The 17,426-nt window shown below is 41.4% G+C and overlaps 1 protein-coding gene across 20 annotated transcripts in view; it reads left to right on the top strand.

Annotated features, from left to right (window-relative positions):
- The window catches only part of CACNA1C (calcium voltage-gated channel subunit alpha1 C), a 444,106-nt gene that overhangs the window by 355,935 nt on the left and 70,745 nt on the right, over positions 1 to 17,426 (top strand). For all 20 annotated transcript variants that reach the window (XM_026841170.1, XM_026841183.1, XM_026841181.1 and 17 more), the window contains 8 exons: positions 3,542 to 3,648; positions 5,072 to 5,159; positions 6,193 to 6,300; positions 7,001 to 7,053; positions 7,160 to 7,306; positions 8,176 to 8,377; positions 8,834 to 8,992; positions 11,880 to 11,990. In XM_026841170.1, the coding sequence (XP_026696971.1) occupies positions 3,542 to 3,648; positions 5,072 to 5,159; positions 6,193 to 6,300; positions 7,001 to 7,053; positions 7,160 to 7,306; positions 8,176 to 8,377; positions 8,834 to 8,992; positions 11,880 to 11,990 (975 nt within the window). The remainder of the gene's footprint in view (positions 1 to 3,541; positions 3,649 to 5,071; positions 5,160 to 6,192; positions 6,301 to 7,000; positions 7,054 to 7,159; positions 7,307 to 8,175; positions 8,378 to 8,833; positions 8,993 to 11,879; positions 11,991 to 17,426) is intronic.

The following is a 17,426-nucleotide window of genomic DNA, read 5'->3' as shown; positions in this document are numbered from 1 at the left end:
CACACACGCAAGCACTTGCTTTACCCGACACTGAACTCACACCTCACAAACAAATTATTTAACTACTCTATCCCCCAAGGAAGACAGTGATCATTTCAAATGCAGCTCCCTGCTCGTCTCTCACATACACGCAACGGCCTGATAGGTTAAATGCTGCCATTTAATTACAGTAATGGAACCTGCTATTTTTTGGTTCCCTTGAATCCTCTCTCTCGCTCTCTTTTTCTTCTATTTTTTTAACCCCTTTTTTATCTCTACACGAAGGATTGTTTATCTTTTGGTCTTAATGTTTGATAGTTGCTTAAAAAGTCTTCTGTGAAATTTTAATATTCAAACTTGTAATTCAGGACCTATATCAAAATAATGCTTTTTAGAGGAATCACAGTAAAAGGATAGTCCTGTTGGGAAAAGTAAGAGGGGCCAAGAAAAAGGCCATCACTCGATAATTTCTCTCTCTACCCTGGCCAGTCTTTCAAAACCAGGATTTGCTTCCTTGTTGTGCAAGGAACTCTGAGCACATATGCCTCCTCTTACATATGCTACAACCCAAGGAGAAGGTCTTCATTCTGCACAAGTCATGAGGCCAAGCCAGAGGGCAGCTGATGACTTCTGTAAGGTTACAGCCTGCACAGTCGAGCAAGAGACAGGGAGTGCAGTGCAGAAGCTCACTTTTAGGTGTGGAGAGGTAACCAAGAGTACAAATCACTGAAACACCAAGGACTGTAGCTGCAAATGAAAATTGCTGCATTGGCTGTTTGAAACCTGGCTTCCCATTTCCCAGGAACATGATCTGTACCAAGGGAAACATGCAGGAGACTAGTTAGCTTGGAAGAAAATAAAAATAAGCTGCCTTGTTCTTAACTCTAGTTTTCCCAAACTAGTAAGCTAATAATTTAAATAACAGTAATTGAGCAAAGTTCTGGTTTTCTAAACGCTAGGTTCACTTGACAGCTTTTTTTTTTTTCCTCAGCAAGCTAGTTCTGAGTGCTGGCAGGCACTTAGAGTTGCTCAAATCTTGTAGCTCAGGACCCCAATAACCGTATCCATACTGAAAGCTGGCAAGCAGGGTGACCCCTGCATATTTTTGCAGAGAAATGTGCTTTTTGATATGACTTAAAATCACCAAAGCTATAATGTTCTCCAAAGAGATTCACGTATTATGCTTTTGTGCATCTGTGTTTACACAGTAAATTCAAACATGCACATACCAAATGGCTGATCAAAAAGGCCTGTCAAAAAAGGAAAATTTTTCAACAGCAACATTTAAAAGTAATAGTTCAAGGCACCTGTTTGAACTTACAGTTACTAATTCTGTCCCCACTGAAGCAAACGGTAACAGTCCTAATGACTTCAGTGGAAGCAGAACCTAACCCCTTGGTGTTATTGCTCTGCTTTCATCAGGGGAGTGCTGCATATTACCTGAGCCTTCCCAATGTCCTCCTGTTAACTTCAGTGGATTTGTGTCAACACCCCTGGATATTCTCTGGGTTCAAGTGGGAGAGGAGTGCAAGGACTACAAATGTTTAAGAAAATCTTCTGTTCTTATCACGTCAGTTCATGCCTCACAAGTTGCTTGGTTTCTCAGTACATGTTTCTCTGCTGTCTTGCACTGAGCACAATGTTTTGCACAACAGCAAAGTTAGTGTAAATGGTAAGAAACAGAAGACTAAATGGTCATAGGAGGTTCAAGGCTGTAGAGAAACAGTCTGCCCTTATGTTGCTGATGACACCTGCAAGCCTCACACTGCCGTTGGAGTCTGGTGAATGTCAGCGAGGTGACCACTGAGGTTTTTTTAATTGGCATCCTAAAAGCTTGTTCAATGCCCTAGATGGAAGACAGACATAGATTATATGCTCTGTGAGAGTCACTTCTGAGATAACAAAATCTCCCAGCAGACTTGAGAGAACAGTTTGTATAGAATTCAGAAGAGCTTCCCCTCCTGATTTCAATGGTGTCTGCTTTCTTTCAAGATTGCCATACAAAATCTAACCAGTAAAGGGCATCTTTACCACCTTTGTTATGGCAAGAATCCCTCCCCACTTCCCCAGTTTAATGTGTCTATAAGTATAAATTCTAAGCCAAGAGTTTATACTTCCTCCCCTTCTAAGTTCTGTCTGACTGATTGATAGTTCCCTGATGTCATGGATGTTTGGTGAAAAAATAATCTGATATACCATGTGCCCTTCCACCTTCCTGTGAATAAAGTTGCCACAGGTAGGCATGGCTGGAAACCTCTAGCAGGTATGCCATCCTGAGCTATTAGCAGGAGCCAGAAAACTCCAGTTTGAATTTCTAGTTCATACTTCTCAGCTGGAAGTCTGTCTAGAGCTCATAATTGAGGAACAGTCTCATGGTGTCTGCTTCAAGCTACTTTAGACATCTTAGATGAGATACAGAGGACCAGATTTAGAAACCTGTATTCCTAACCCAGGTAATGGAGGGACATTAGCGGTTGTGGGGATGGGGTTTCTTCAAAGCAGATTAGATTGCTCACTGAGTTTAAGGTAGGTGGTACAAATACCTCCATCACCTCACCCTCTTTAATAGTGTCAGACTCATTTAGTCCCATTCTGTGACTGAGCTCAGTCTAGAATTCAAATTCTGAGCTCAGAAGTGTTTAGGTCTGACATGGTGGCTGAGACCCATTTCTGTTTACACTGTAAATCCAGTTCTGGAGCTGTGACATCCTCCTCAAAGCCAGCAAGTATCCAGTATCCCTTCAAACCCAGACAGGGCAGAGAGTCCCTTGTAAAATGTATACATTTTTCCCTTCCTCTGCTGGGTGATGTTCGCAATGATTACCTCCACAAAGAAACCACTCTGTCTCAAGGAATCTTACCTTGGGCTTTGTGAGGAAAACCAAGGGGAAAATGCAATTGTTTCTAGAACAAAAATAGAGGAGTATGGATAAGGATGGGAAAAGGGAGACAGGATTGAGCTGAACAGAAGGAGCAAATCGAAGAGAGCAGGAATTCATCCTGTTGCTTCAGTTCAGCTCCAAAGCATCAAATCCCTGACAGATTCTGTTTTTTCTTTACGGAGGCAAGAGAGCTCAACTGTCCACTGCAGCTGGCCTGAGCACTTAAAAACATTAGAAAATAGCCCTTTTTATTTTTTTAATTCGTTTTAGCTAAAGAGGCCTTTATATAATACAAGCATCATACTCACAAGTGTCCTCTGCCATTGAAGAAAAAAGGATAAGCATATGATTGCAAAGAGTAGTTTTTGCCAACAGTCATTCTGCTGCTTTGTGATTCTAAATATTATGTTCTCTGTGCACTCAAAGCACGTATTTTCCTCATTGAACCTAGTATTGTCTTTACCTAGTTAGGTCTTTCATAGTTATCTTACTGTCTTCTTCACTCTCTTTTATTTCAATTGGGACTTAGATTCTCCTTTGGGGTCTGAGGGTAAATTGTCTGCTATGTTAGAAATACTGCCCCTCCCCAATTACATAGTCTGAGCACAATCAGATGGGTTTGATTTCTGAACAGATGCTAATGGCAAAGTGTGTTTGTGTCTTCATGTGCCTTCCTGCAGATGACCGCATATGGGGCTTTCCTCCATAAGGGCTCCTTTTGCAGAAACTATTTCAACATCTTAGACCTGCTGGTGGTCAGCGTTTCTCTCATCTCCTTTGGGATCCAGTGAGTGAGCTATTTCCGACTTGCTGGGGTTCTGGGACTGTAGGGCTGGGTTGGGAGGTGATACCTCAGGCTCATTGTCTTATCTGTCTTAAGATTTTTCTCATGAACCTGGAGGTATTTTTCTCAGATGATTCAAGACCATTAAAATTTATCTTCAGGAGGGGAGGTAATAATTGGGAAATACTAGACTGGTGACCTTGAACGGAGCTTTGTTCCAAGATGTCAGATTCACTGTATCAGTTCAGGACAGTCAAGCGATTTTCTGTTCCTTCCTGGAGGTATCATAACCTCTTTGAAAAATGGGGTTATAATGTTTTGCTGCTTCCTAAGATGTTGCGGATCTTGGTCAATGGAAAACCATCAAGCTCTTGAAGAGCTGCATGAGAATCTGCAGAGTACTGGTGGCAGTGACAGTTGATCCTGTTTCTATCATGCCACTTTGTGTTGGTTGTTTTGTTAATTTGTTTAGTAAGTTTATAGATTTACTTGACTATGTGGAACTCTGTGTCAGGTAGGGTATTTCCTAAGTAGTGTCCCATCTGATAAGAAATAAGCTCCCAATTGTTACTATTACAGGTTAGCAGCCCACTTATGTTCCTGAGCTAAGTAAAGCAGAAGGATTTCTCAGATCCATTCATCTTTCAGTCAAGGTCTTAAGAATGGCTCAGTGCTCATTTTGACCTGCTGTTTTTTTCTTACAGACCTAACTAGACTCTTAATATATTAGAAAAAACCTGTTCCCAGAATCAGTAGGAGGGCCTGATGTCATAAAGCGTGGAGAAGATTCTCAGTCTTGAAAGATGCAGAGAGCTCTGTTGTAGTAGATATTTGTGTTCCATACTTAAAACTACCTACCTAAGTCATCCTAATCAATTCAGTGGGAGTTTCCATATCCTTAAATTTATGTACATACTTAACTGATTTGGGGGATCAGAGGCCAAACACAGTGCAGGATCAAACTCCAAGTGGACATTATACCTTTAATGTTGAAGTCATCTGGAGTTTCCACTCTTCTATGAATATTTCAGTGGAGTGTTTCTTTGAGCCTTATCTGAAAATGTCTTGTGATGACTACATCTTGGCACAATTTCCATATCATAGATATTTACAGCAGCTTACCCTGCTTAAAAAAAATGCCCTGCTTGTATTTCATTCCCTTCATTAATACAGAAGAGATGGTGAAAAATCAGGATTATGTATACTGAGCTTGCCCAGATCAGGAAGCAAGACCTAGAAACGTAATATCAGAGACTAGTTGTCTTACCCCTGAAGTGCCATAGCAAAGAGTTGACTCTATAACTGTCCTAAGCAGTCTAAGGCTGTGTAGGATTTCAGACAAGAAAGAGTGAGTGAAATCTGTCAGCCCTCGCAGCACACCCCTTATACTGCTGTACCTCTCAAACTTTCCAATACTTTATTCTAGGTCCAGTGCTATCAATGTGGTGAAGATCCTACGTGTTCTGAGAGTCCTTAGACCACTGAGGGCCATCAACAGAGCCAAAGGACTAAAGGTTAGAAGAGTCACAATGTATTCTGTAGACTATAAATTCAAGTTATTTCAGGCTACAAGGACTTTTGCAATGGTTTAAGTAGTGTTTTGGCAGAATCACAGAATGGTTGAGCTTGGAAGAGACCTCTGGAGATTGTCTTGTCCAACAATCCTGCTCAAGCAAGAGCAGGTTGACCAAGACCGCGCCCAGATGGCTGTTGAATATCTCCAAGGAGGGAGACTCCAATGCTTAGTCACACACACAGTACAAAAGTGTTTCCCAGTGTTCAGATGAACCTCCTGTGTTTCAGTTTGTGCCCATTGCCTCTTGTCCTGTCAGTGGCCACCACTGAAAAGAGCCTGTCTCTGCCTCCTCTGCATCCTCCCTTCAGGTATTTATATACATTGACAAGATTCCCCCAAGCCTTCTCTTCTCTAGGCTGAACAGTCCAGCTCTCTCAGCCTTACCTCATGGGAGAGATGCTCCAGTCACTTAATCATCTTTGTGGCCCTTTGCTGGACTCTCTCCAGTACATCCGTGGCTCTCTTGTACTGAGGAGTCCAGAACTAGACACAGTACTCCAGGTGTGGCCTCAACAGGGCTGAGTGGAGGGGAAGGATCACCTCCTTCAACCTTCTAAAAGTATGTTGCCTAATGCAGCCCAGGGTACCATTCATTGTCTTTGCAGCAAGGGCTCATGTTCAACTTGGTGTCCATCAGGACCCCCCAGGTCCTTTTCTGCCAAGCTGCTTTCCAGCTGGATGGTCCAGCATCACCACTGAGGTTAAATGTTTGTTTGGGTTACAGATGGGTTCACGAGCCTATTTTAATATAGCCTTGCTGTCTTAGATAAATTATTTCCTGTGGACTGGTGGGTGCCCAGATATCTAAGTCAGTGCTGCTGGAAGTTTCAGAGAGCTGAGCTCTGAAACATTACTTAATGGGCAAAAGTTAAATTCTTTTATTTGTATTTTCAGTCTTGGGCTTCTTCCTTAGATAGAGCAGCTCAGAACAAAGCCTGCAAGTTACTTTTGTTTCTATCTTCCATTTGCAGCATGTGGTCCAGTGTGTGTTTGTTGCCATCCGAACCATCGGAAACATTGTGATTGTCACTACTTTGCTGCAGTTCATGTTTGCCTGCATTGGAGTTCAGTTGTTTAAGGTAAAACCATTGGGCCAATTCACTCATCCATTACACTGAGCTTTATTATGGGATGGGAAGAAAAATATGAAGAAGCCTGAGGACGGGGAGATGGAGTCTTCTGTGTGGAAGGCAAAACATTTGGGACACCATCAGTGTTATCTGTGTCCCTGCTACTGACAGTTCCCCAAAACTGGACCAGGCATATTCAGAACTCCTGCCCTTCATCTGTAATTATAAGAAATCATTAGTAACCTCAGTAACCTTCTTGTTCCCTAAATAGCTTGTGGCATGACTTAGTGCCAGGGAGGTGAAGGGGGCTGTTCTAAATTATTGGACCTTGCAGGCTGTCTACCCCCCATCTTGTAGAGAAAGGGGCATGCCAGATAATCACAGGAGGTTATTCATTCACTTCTTTATGTCTGCTTTTATTTCTTTGCCTTTCACCTTCTGACAGCTAGTGTTCTGAAACACTCAGTGGTCATGCATCTCAGGACATACACATAAATGTACTGTGCAAGAAGATGAAAGCCTGTGCTCTGAACTACCCAGATGCAGGCAACTCTCAATCCAGTTCGCTTACATCTACCTGCAAAAGAGCATGTACACATACTCATAGTTGGTTAAGCAAGTAGTAAATGCAGTCTCCTTGCTGCATGATCTGCCCTAACCCTTACACTATCAGGAAAGGAAACTTAATTACTCTTCCTTCCTTTTCAAGGGCAAGCTGTATAGCTGCACTGACAGCTCCAAGCAGACAGCAGCAGAATGCAGGTGAGTCTGACCTTTCCCAGATAGGCCCCTTCACCGGCCACCAAACTCAGGGCCTCGTATTGGAAGTGCAGTTCTGGCATGTTCTCTCTCTGCTCTCCATCCACAGAGGGTACTACATTACGTACAAGGATGGTGAGGTCAACCAGCCAATGATACAGCCCCGGAGCTGGGAGAACAGCAAGTTTGACTTTGACAATGTCTTGACTGCCATGATGGCCCTCTTCACTGTCTCAACCTTTGAAGGCTGGCCAGAGTAAGTGCTTTATGGACTGGTGCAACACTAGCGATGTCCTCATTCATTTCAAAAGAGAAAATTAAAATGCGGAGCATAGTCTTTCCCATTCTAAGTATTTAAATAAGTCTAAAACATCAAATACAGCACTAGTAACAGCAGTCATTGCAGTATTACTTACTTCATAAATTTCTCAGGGCCTGCAGGAATTGCTGTTCCTGTACTTGTAAACAGTGCACAACACTGTCTCTAGCTCTTAAAAAATGATTGCCAATAGTAGCAGTGATAGCAATATTTGTCACAAATATTATGTATAAAAATGGATATAAAATGCCTGTCAGGCACTTAGCAATATTCCTGATGGAGCCAGCAGGGCAATGTGAAACACAGCAGTATGGGCAGACGTGGGATGTCTTACCAGCTGTGCTGTCTGTGCCACAGGGGCCGAGGACTCCCACAGCTCCACTCTGTCAGTGACATGGGCATGCAAGGTATCAGGGAGCTGACCCCAACCTGTGTCATGGGTGATGCCAACAGCAGTGTTAACAAATGTTAGAAGTGTTGAGATCCCCTTTTCTCACAAAACTCAGTTCCCACCAACACATTCGCCTGTCTTCTGTTAACTGAAGGGTATGCTTTTTCTTTACATTTTAATTGTTTAACTATGAAAGCATTTCACCCTTGAACAGGTTCAAATGTGTAAAGTTAGTAAGAGCCATGTCTTCTCTTCTGCAAGAGTTTACATTCAGATCAGTACAAGTCTGCACATCTGAGTGAATTAATTTTGATACAAGTAGAAGAAAATTACAAAGTTAAACTTTATAGCATCACCTATAATGCCTCAAGACAGTTGCAGATTTTCTCTGCATTTGGCTCCTGTTTGCTTTCAGGTTGCTGTATAGGTCCATTGATTCCCACATGGAGGATGTGGGACCCATCTATAATCACAGGGTTGAGATCTCCATCTTCTTTATTATCTACATCATCATCATTGCTTTCTTCATGATGAACATCTTCGTTGGTTTCGTCATCGTCACATTTCAGGAACAAGGAGAACAAGAGTACAAGAACTGTGAGCTGGACAAAAACCAGGTAAATTACAACACCTTGTTGCCACTAAAGGTAGAAAATACATTGAGAATAAGCATTTAAGAGAGAGATACATACAGAGAGGAACATGTGAAGATTGCCAACAAGATGAAACAATAAACTGGCTTTATTGATATATTCAGGAGTCAGGTAAAAAAAATCTTGCTGTAAGATTTGCTCAAGGGACAACATTTACTTAAAAATGTGTGCTGTACCATTCGGTTCACTAAGATTAGATGAGCGTGACAGCACTTGTGTGGCCAAAGTAAATGCATATGGAACTCTTCAACAGGTAGAATATGCACATTCAGATTATGACCTAAAAGAAATTCTTCTAGCAAGAATTTTCATTCCAGTAAAAAAAATTTGAAACACATTGTATTTTTATTATATTTGGAGGTATCTGACCAACTCTGTATTTTGGTTTTGATTTTTAAATATATCCTGCCTCTTTCACAGCGCCAGTGTGTAGAATATGCCCTGAAAGCCCGGCCCCTGCGGAGATACATCCCTAAAAATCAGTACCAGTACAAAGTTTGGTATGTGGTCAACTCCACCTATTTTGAATACCTGATGTTCGTTCTGATCCTGCTGAACACCATCTGCCTGGCCATGCAAGTAAGTAAGCAAGCAGAAACCCTTGCAGGTGATGAATTATTAGATTTTGTTGGGGAAAATGTAGAAATGACCAAGGTTGAGACCTACTTTCACCATGTATTGAGGGAGAGGGACAGGAGCATGATCAAAACAATTGTACCATGTTCTCTGCTGATGACATTTAGTTAAAATGAGGAATCTGTCTCTCGTCCCCTTCCTGATAATATCTGATGCTTTCAGCAATTCTGTTTTAAGTCCTTAAAAACAAACAAATGAAAAAAACCTAACAGTTACACCACAGACCATTTCAGTGGCCACTATAATAACAAGTGACTTCTCAGTTCTGGCTTGTCTTCTATGAAATGCAGCAATAAGCCCAGAACTGGCACTCACCTGAGATCTAAATTTTAAATCTGGGGCTTTTCTGCGTTAAAAGTAGAGAGCAAATATTTTGGTAAACAAGGCAATCAAGGAAACTGGGGATAGGGGGTAGGAAGTCCCTAGTTTCTCCTTTAGTCTGTGATAGGAACCATAGAAACTGTCTAGGAAGAATCTCTAGAGGCCATATTCTCTGTCCCATCACCTAAAGGCAGGATCAGCTCCACCGAAAGCATTTCTCAATAGGTGTTTGTCTAACTTGCTTCACTACTGGTGCTACTGATTGCCTTACTACCCACTACGCTGTGCATTCATTTTCCTTACTGTGAGAAGGTTTTCCAAACACCTAATGTGAACCCATCAAAGAAACATTTACAGCAGCATCTACAAGAATACCAAAGAGACATAGTAAATTACTATGTGCAGGTGGAACAGCAGTAAAAGGGAAGGAGTCAAAACCTTTACTAAGTAAGCAGCTTACAAAAAAGTCTTACATTCATTTCAGTCAGGAAATGGGGTCTCACAGACGCAAACTGTTCGTACATTTCCCCAAGTCTGTATTTCCTGGCTTATTCCTTCCAGTCTGTCTCTGCCCAAGGCCTCCCTCATCTTACTTTCATTTTCAGTCAGTCTTAGACTCCACCTGCTAAGCCTATCTGCACTCTGTTTCCTTGGCCACTCGAGCCCCATTGTCTTCTATACTCTGTCTGCTTAAGAGTTAGTCTACCTGTCACTCTTCTCCCTAAAACCCATCCTTCCTCCTCATCCAGTCAATCTCTGAACTCTCTTCTCTGGTCTGTGGCCCAGACAGTCCAGATCCCCACTCCTCAAACAGTCCTCCTCTTCTCACTACACAGACTCCCAGTTGCAGTTACTTCCTTTCTGGTCTCTCTCTGACCTTTCCATTTGATCATCTGCTACACTTTGTTACTTTCAAGTCCAACTCTCCATGAACTCCTACACCAACTTCCTTTTTGACCGTAGTATCCCACCACTACATTTTCCACTGGTTCATTCCACTACTCCAGTTGCAGCGTCCCTTCAAAACTAGCCTCAGTTTCCTATCACTCACTAACGGTCTAAATCTGTATTCACCATCAATTTTCTCCTTATTTCCTCTCACTGTCTCCAGTCCAAACTCACCAGATTTCTTGACCTCCCTACTTTTTATTCATCTTGTCTAGCTCATTCCCATCCCCATTGACAAAGCTTCCCCTGCTGTCTTGCCTAAGGTACAAAGAAAGGATTGAGGCATCATGAGCACAAGAAAGTGCTCTGCTCTCACCTGAACTATCTACTGCCCTGCTGTCATGAACCAAAGAGAGGCTATTATGTTCACTCTGAAGCTTTGAAGCATGATCAGTTGCTGTGACAATGGTGCACAGCCAGAGCAGGTAGAGCTAGAAGCCATGAGACATTTGTGAGCCAATAGGCAGGGTAACATCTCTGGAGATTCTAGGAAGTCTATATCCATCTTGAGAAACATACAGTTTTTCAAAAGTTTATACTGTGGCCAGATTTGGGTCAAACATCATCATGGACAGCAAACACAAAAGCCATATTCCAGTAAAATTCCAGGTTTTTAAAGAGAGTCCTGCAGGTACTTCAGTCTTTCAAGGGAAATGTTACAAAATATTTTGAAAATGCCTCAATACGTTCTTCCCTGGCCTGGCTTTCAGCTGCAGCTGAACTGTTTTAACTGAAACTCCTTTAAATATATCACCCTGACCCAATACAGAAAATGAAAATTCATCCCAGATGGTTAAAGTTTATCAGAGTTAAGCAACTACAAATGGGTCTTATATCATGAACTGGAAGATGACCTTAGACTAAGGCAGTGCAATCGGTCTCAAGTATAATGATCTGGAAATAAGGATATGAAGAGAGAGGTGGCAACATTTGCAGAAGACACTACTTGGATTAATGAATAGAAGACAGAGAGTAACTTCATAAGATCTTAATAAAGTTAAGCGAATGGGCAGCATGATTGCAAATTTAATTCAGAGTTGACAAATGCCAGATAATGCATATTGGAAAAATATGATCTGAATATGATCTGAGCTGCTTGTATACTTTGCAGAATTCTGAATTAAGTGTAATGACTTGGGAATAGCTTAGTATCGTGAACAGCTCAGTGAAACCCCTGTTCACTCTGTGACATCAGTCAAACAGAAAAGTAATCCAAATATTAGGAAAGGGTGAGATAACAAACACAACTGGAGACTATCTTGTATCATAATGCAAATTTATAATGAGCCCTCAACTGGAATGATAAGTGTGATTTTGGTAGCCCACACTCAAAAAGATTTTTAAAAAAATGTAGGAGATCCAGAGCCAGATGGCAAAAATGGCTATAGGTATGGAAATACTTATGTGTGAAGGGAGATGGGAATCCTAAATTGAAAAAATGGAGTGTGCTGGGGGTTTTTTAGAGAACCTCAACATAAAGGGAGATCAAGAGGGGCCCTGTGGATTCTGAACTAGCTGATACGTCTGTTCCTCATGCTACTGCTGGGATGCTATTTTTCAGCACTACGGTCAGAGCTGCATGTTCAAGGAAGCCATGAATATCCTCAACATGCTCTTCACTGGCCTCTTCACTGTTGAGATGGTCCTGAAATTAATCGCCTTCAAACCCAAGGTAGGTGCTATAGGCATAGAGTTTCCTGGCCTCTGTGTGTGTGTGCATGTGTGCGGGGCAGCTGTGAGGAGAAGGAGGAGGTGAAACTTTCTGATCTATTACCCCACCAATAACTGAGCTGGACAGTTGCTCTCTGGATTGGAGTCTCACAGATATTTAATAACTTTTTCACTGGAGAGTAGACACACACGCACCAAAAAAAAAAAAAAAAAAAAAAAAAAAAAAAATAAGTTATAATAATGACACTGTGTTAAAAATATAACATATTTTCAATTCTGAATGTTATTCTAATGCCCCCTCTGACTTCCTTAAATAAATTAGAAATAGCATCCCATGATTACTGGCCTAAGTGAAGTTAATCTAGCATGACTCACTTGAGTTATGAGCTTGGAGTAAAAAATGTGTTTCTTCTGGGTTGGTTACATCTCAGTGATGGTTTAGATTCCTTTAGTTTTGAATTTAAGACTTCATTCATAATATTCAGTACTCCAGCAGGTTCTGTCGGAAAGTATTGTCCTGTCCATTGGGCCATGGCATTCTTTGCTAGTATAGCTGGGGTACAGTTATAACCTACAAACTCTTCCAAATAAATTGGCACAGCTGCAGGACAAAGACAAAGATTCCGACCTCACATACTTTAAGATTACACAAGACTTTCTTTTTAGGGGTTTAAATTCAGTGGTGTGTTGTAAAGGGTGGAATCCAGATACCTAAACACAGGTACTTCATGCCATTTCATAACTTCAATGACACCTTGACACATGAGGTTGTATTTTTAAGGATACCTTGACACATTGGGGTTGGCAAATACTGTTTGAAGCATTAGATATGACATTGGTAATATGACATTATATGACAGTCCTGTTTGTCCTTCTTGTTAAACATTTAAGGGATCACTGAGGTTAAGAGCTCCTCCTAGCTCTAACCTAACATCTTCCTCATCTTCAGCTCAGACACTTTGCTCTCCAATTCTACTGAATTGTCTTACTTGTTAACTCTGTATTGTCTTTACTCCCACCTAGTCTCTCTCTCCTTCTTCCACCCTTTCTAGGTCTTCTTCTTAGAAGAGTCACAGTTCTATTTTTTTTCCTGAGCCAAATATCACTATTCTATCTCAGATGTAGTTCTCTTGAAAGTTAGGACCATCTTGTGCGGTCTTGGTGAAGAACTGATTTTTTTTTTTTTGGTGAGAGCTCCAGCACTGTCTTAGGAAATTTAGAAGTATCATCACCTGTTTCAGAAAGGATTGTAATTTTCAGGAGGGATCTACTTTTCACTTTGAGATTACACCATGCCTATTAGCAAGCAAATCTTCTGGCATTTTGTAAGAATATTATCTGCACACTATATATGCACAAATGTATCTCACAGGCTTTCTGATGTTCTTCTGATTTCATGGTTCTACTTTACAGGAGATTTTTAACTTTGAGTAAAATAAGGTTATGTTTTGAGCATTTAGGACAAAAGTTCAACCCATTCAAATATTGAGCTCTGTACCTATACAAGGAAGGCTTTACCTGACATGGTTGCCTTTAAGGAATTGGCATTGACAATATTGGAGATCCTTTCTACTTTCTGTCTTTTCTGTGTTCAATCTCCTTTTCAAGTTTTTCTGCACAACAAAGTATTAAAAAAAATCAGCTGAGGTAAACATGTATCCTCCAGAGAGCAAAGCACTAGAACACATTGCCTAAAGACACTGTGGAATATCCATAATTTGAGGTTTTAAGATTAAGTTAAATGGACATTTCATTATGGTCTGCCTTGAGACAGGGGAATAGACTAGATCATCTCACAAGGCCCCTCTCAGCCCAATTTTCCATGATTCTGTTATTGCCAAACTACATCCCCAGCTACTACCTATAGTAAAACTAAAAATATAAAAGAAGTTTTCCTTGTGACCAGAATAATAGAGTCTTAGTAAAGTCTTCTCAGCTAACAATCAGATAACAACCTCAAGTTGGAGCCTGACCATCCTGAAAGAATAGCCCGCAAAAAGAATAAATCTGTTTCAAATCTTAGTCTTGCCTGTATGCCAAAAATAGTACTAAGTCTTAAACTGCTATTTTAATTAAATACCTTCAGAAAAAGAAACAATTTTTTTTAAAATGAAAACACAGGACTTACAGGGAAGAAAAATAGGAATGAACTTGTGAAAACAATACAGCAATAAGACTTGCCTCCAGCAGTTTATTCACACTGGATTATGTTGAGTACCAGTTCAGTGACTCAAGTTTGGAAACATCAAAATTCCTTGTGTAACTTGCAATTGTCTGTTCAGTACAAGTGTTTGGCCTGCAGCCTTCATTCCCTGCTCCATATTGACTCAACCTGCTCTCCAAAGCAGGAAACCCCCTCTCCCAGATGACCACTTGGACTGACGTGGACCAACAGTGGAAGGCACAATCTGCTTCTCTTCAGGTTGCACGCTGGGATTGAAGCTGAACTTGCCTAGAATATGTTCTGATGTGGGAGTGTCCCAGCATGGAGAAAGTTATTATCTCAGCCCACTGCTTGGCCAGATCTTGTGTCCTCCTATCACTCAAGGTATAAAAACAAACCACATTTGCAAATGGAGGTTGTCTCCAGGAACACCAGCTGAAAAAGTCCAAAAGGATTTCATTGTCACCTGGGTGAACATTACTACAGCACAGCCATCATCCTGTACTCTCTAACCAGTCAAGTCCCCCAGACAAAAAAAATAAGATACTAAGTGATATTAGAGTTTCCCAGATGTAAAATGGCAAGATTAAATGCTCATGAGGTCTGTGCTGAAAACAGATTTGTTTGCCATTTCCTGAACAATAAAACACAAACCAGCCTTTGTTTAAGCTGCTGTCTCATTTTGAATTTATGCCCAAACATCAGTCTTTTCTACCTGAAGAGTACCCTAAAATGAGGGAGCTGTAAGATTTATGACTAACAAGAAAACACGAAACTTAGTTAGCTGAAGGTGTTTTGTCTTCGCCTTAGCGACAAGCACCCAGAGAATGTGGCAGAACAGAACTGAGCACAGCACTGAAACTGGCAAAATTCAGTGTTTTCTCCAACTTTGCAGTGCTTAACCCAGCAGTGGGTGCTGCAGCTAACCTTCAACTACAGCAAGCAACACAGTAACTGACTTGTAAGTCTGAAGCAGCCACCACAAACTTGCACAGTCACTTCCTAAAGGCACCTTGGAATGAACAGTCTGCATCAGCAACAGAAGATTATGGTTTTCTCCAGCTGTGCAAGGTAGAAAAAGCTACTGTTTATTCATACCTTGACCAGAGAGAATTACCAAGGGAACTGGGACAGATCTTTGTCCCCTAGCTGCTGTCACCCTGGCTTCTTACAGAAGTCACCATAGAGATGTGTCCATTCAGAACAGCTTGGGCACAAGCCTAATAGGCGGTTCCTGCTGCAGGCAGTGACATGGCAATCGCTATTATGTGAAGTAATATAATGTGCCACCGTGCTACCTGTGCATGCATAACAATAGAAAAGGTGGCAGTCTGAACAGGCTTTTCACCGTATCCAGTTGTTTTTCTTCACTACCATTCTGTGAGGAAACGTGTCCTTCTTATTTGCTGCTCTTGATAGTAAAGGTGAAAAAAACATGATAGTAAAGGTGAAAAAAACAGACATTAAGTAGGATCACATATGTGCCTGACTGCAAAGAATCAGCATGGATAATCCAGCCCTGCAACTAGTTCTTGTGGCAGGAGCAAGGATTTACTCATTGAAAGGCCAGCTGTAGGAATAAGGAGCCAAGTCTGAGTCAGGGCTCATCTCCTAACACTTACAGAAAGTATGTGAAGGGGATAGAAAGACAAGGGCTTTCCCAACTAAACATACTGTTACTGTTGAGATTGGTTGCTCTAGTCAGTAAGTTCCTTTGATACCTGTCCTTTTTATTGGCCATCTTCTGCAAAGTGTTTTGGTTTCTTTAGTCTCCAGGGAGGCTATAGAGAAGAGGGGTGCATTAGCTGGAGCAGCTGCTGCTTGTATAGATAGTGCCTGCCAGGCAGGGACAAGGCCATCCTCTGAGAGACCCCGTGTTTGTGTGGCGCATTTTCTGGAGGAGACGATCAGTTATCCTAGGTTTTTTTCAGGATAAATCTAAGCACTGTGTAAGACAGCTCATCTATGTCTGATGCAGTCTTGACAGGAGGGTGTGCAAACAAGGAGCAAGAGAGATTTAGGATGATTAGGGCTGCTGATAAAGAAAACATCCACTACATGTCCTGCATCTCCTTACAGAGTATTAATGTGCTGCTCTGAAGCAAAACTCCCAAGTGGAGCTGAGTGTTTGTCTTGGCTGATGCTCATAAACTGATTCAAGACTAGTTAGTTCAAAGAGACAGACAGTCTGAAAGTAATGCTATTGGGCCAAGGCCTTTTGCTGCTTTGTTTTTCTAATTTTATAAATTCTCCAGCCGGTCTGGTGAGCTGTTTTCCAGTTCCTGCATGGAGAAAGCTGCTGCTGCTTCATGCTTTTTCCAGAGAAAACTGCTAAAGCGAATGAGAGGTGCTCACAGCTACCACTGTCCTAGCTTCTTAAAGAAATCTCCACAAGCAACAGTCTATGAAGGATCAGCTGCTCTACAAAACCTGCCTGAGGTTTTTCTTTTCAACTCAAAGACAATGACTGAAATTCCTATTCATATGAAGCCATCTGTCAATGTAAGTGCTAATATGGGGATGAATATTCTTCCAGGAATTTCAGATCTTCCAGTTCCCTGAAATGGGCTGTTTTACTGATGAACCACATCTACTTTCTCTTTGAGGAGACACGTCATCTATCCCCTTATTAGCTAGGGCAGGACTAGTAATCCAAGAGCTATAAATTTTCTACTGCTGTCCCTGTCATCTCAAACTAGGGAAGACATATCAGTGGAACTGCTCTCATGCACAAAGTAGAGCACATGTTCATGTATTTTGTCAAATCCAGGTCTGTGTGTGGAAAGGGAATCTTGGGGATTTCCTCTGTGGAATTATGACTATCAGAGAGGCTACAGATCACAAGTCTATTCCATTTACCAGACACTGTCAGCACCTTTTTTCTCTGGTTGTTTATGGATGTTACTTCTAAAGCAGCCTGTAACACTGCCATCTGTCCTGCCTCAGATACTTAGTTCATTGCCTCATTTATCACTGCTACTTTATTCTGAATTCTTGCCATTTTTTAATGTCATTTTCATGTAGCAAAGTTCAGACTTCTGTGCACTGTTTCAAACAATTTTCACATTCAGCACAAGAGATATGATCCCAGGAAGAGCCATGACCCTCTGAGTAGTGGAAGTCATGAGTGTTGCCCATGGTTATTTCTTGGTCTCCATTTACAGATGCATCTATGTGTCCTCAGTGTTTCTTTCTCCCCTGATGCATTTGCCCTTCTTTATTCCTCTTTAAGTTCCTCTCAGTCAGCATTTATTGTGGATTTGATGCACTGAT

This window comes from Athene cunicularia, assembly GCF_003259725.1.
Source record: "Athene cunicularia isolate RWA chromosome 1 unlocalized genomic scaffold, athCun1 chr1_part2, whole genome shotgun sequence".
Taxonomy (NCBI): Eukaryota; Metazoa; Chordata; class Aves; order Strigiformes; family Strigidae; genus Athene; species Athene cunicularia.
Note: the sequence above shows the minus strand (reverse complement) of the source record. Positions and strands in the feature narration are given on the sequence as shown.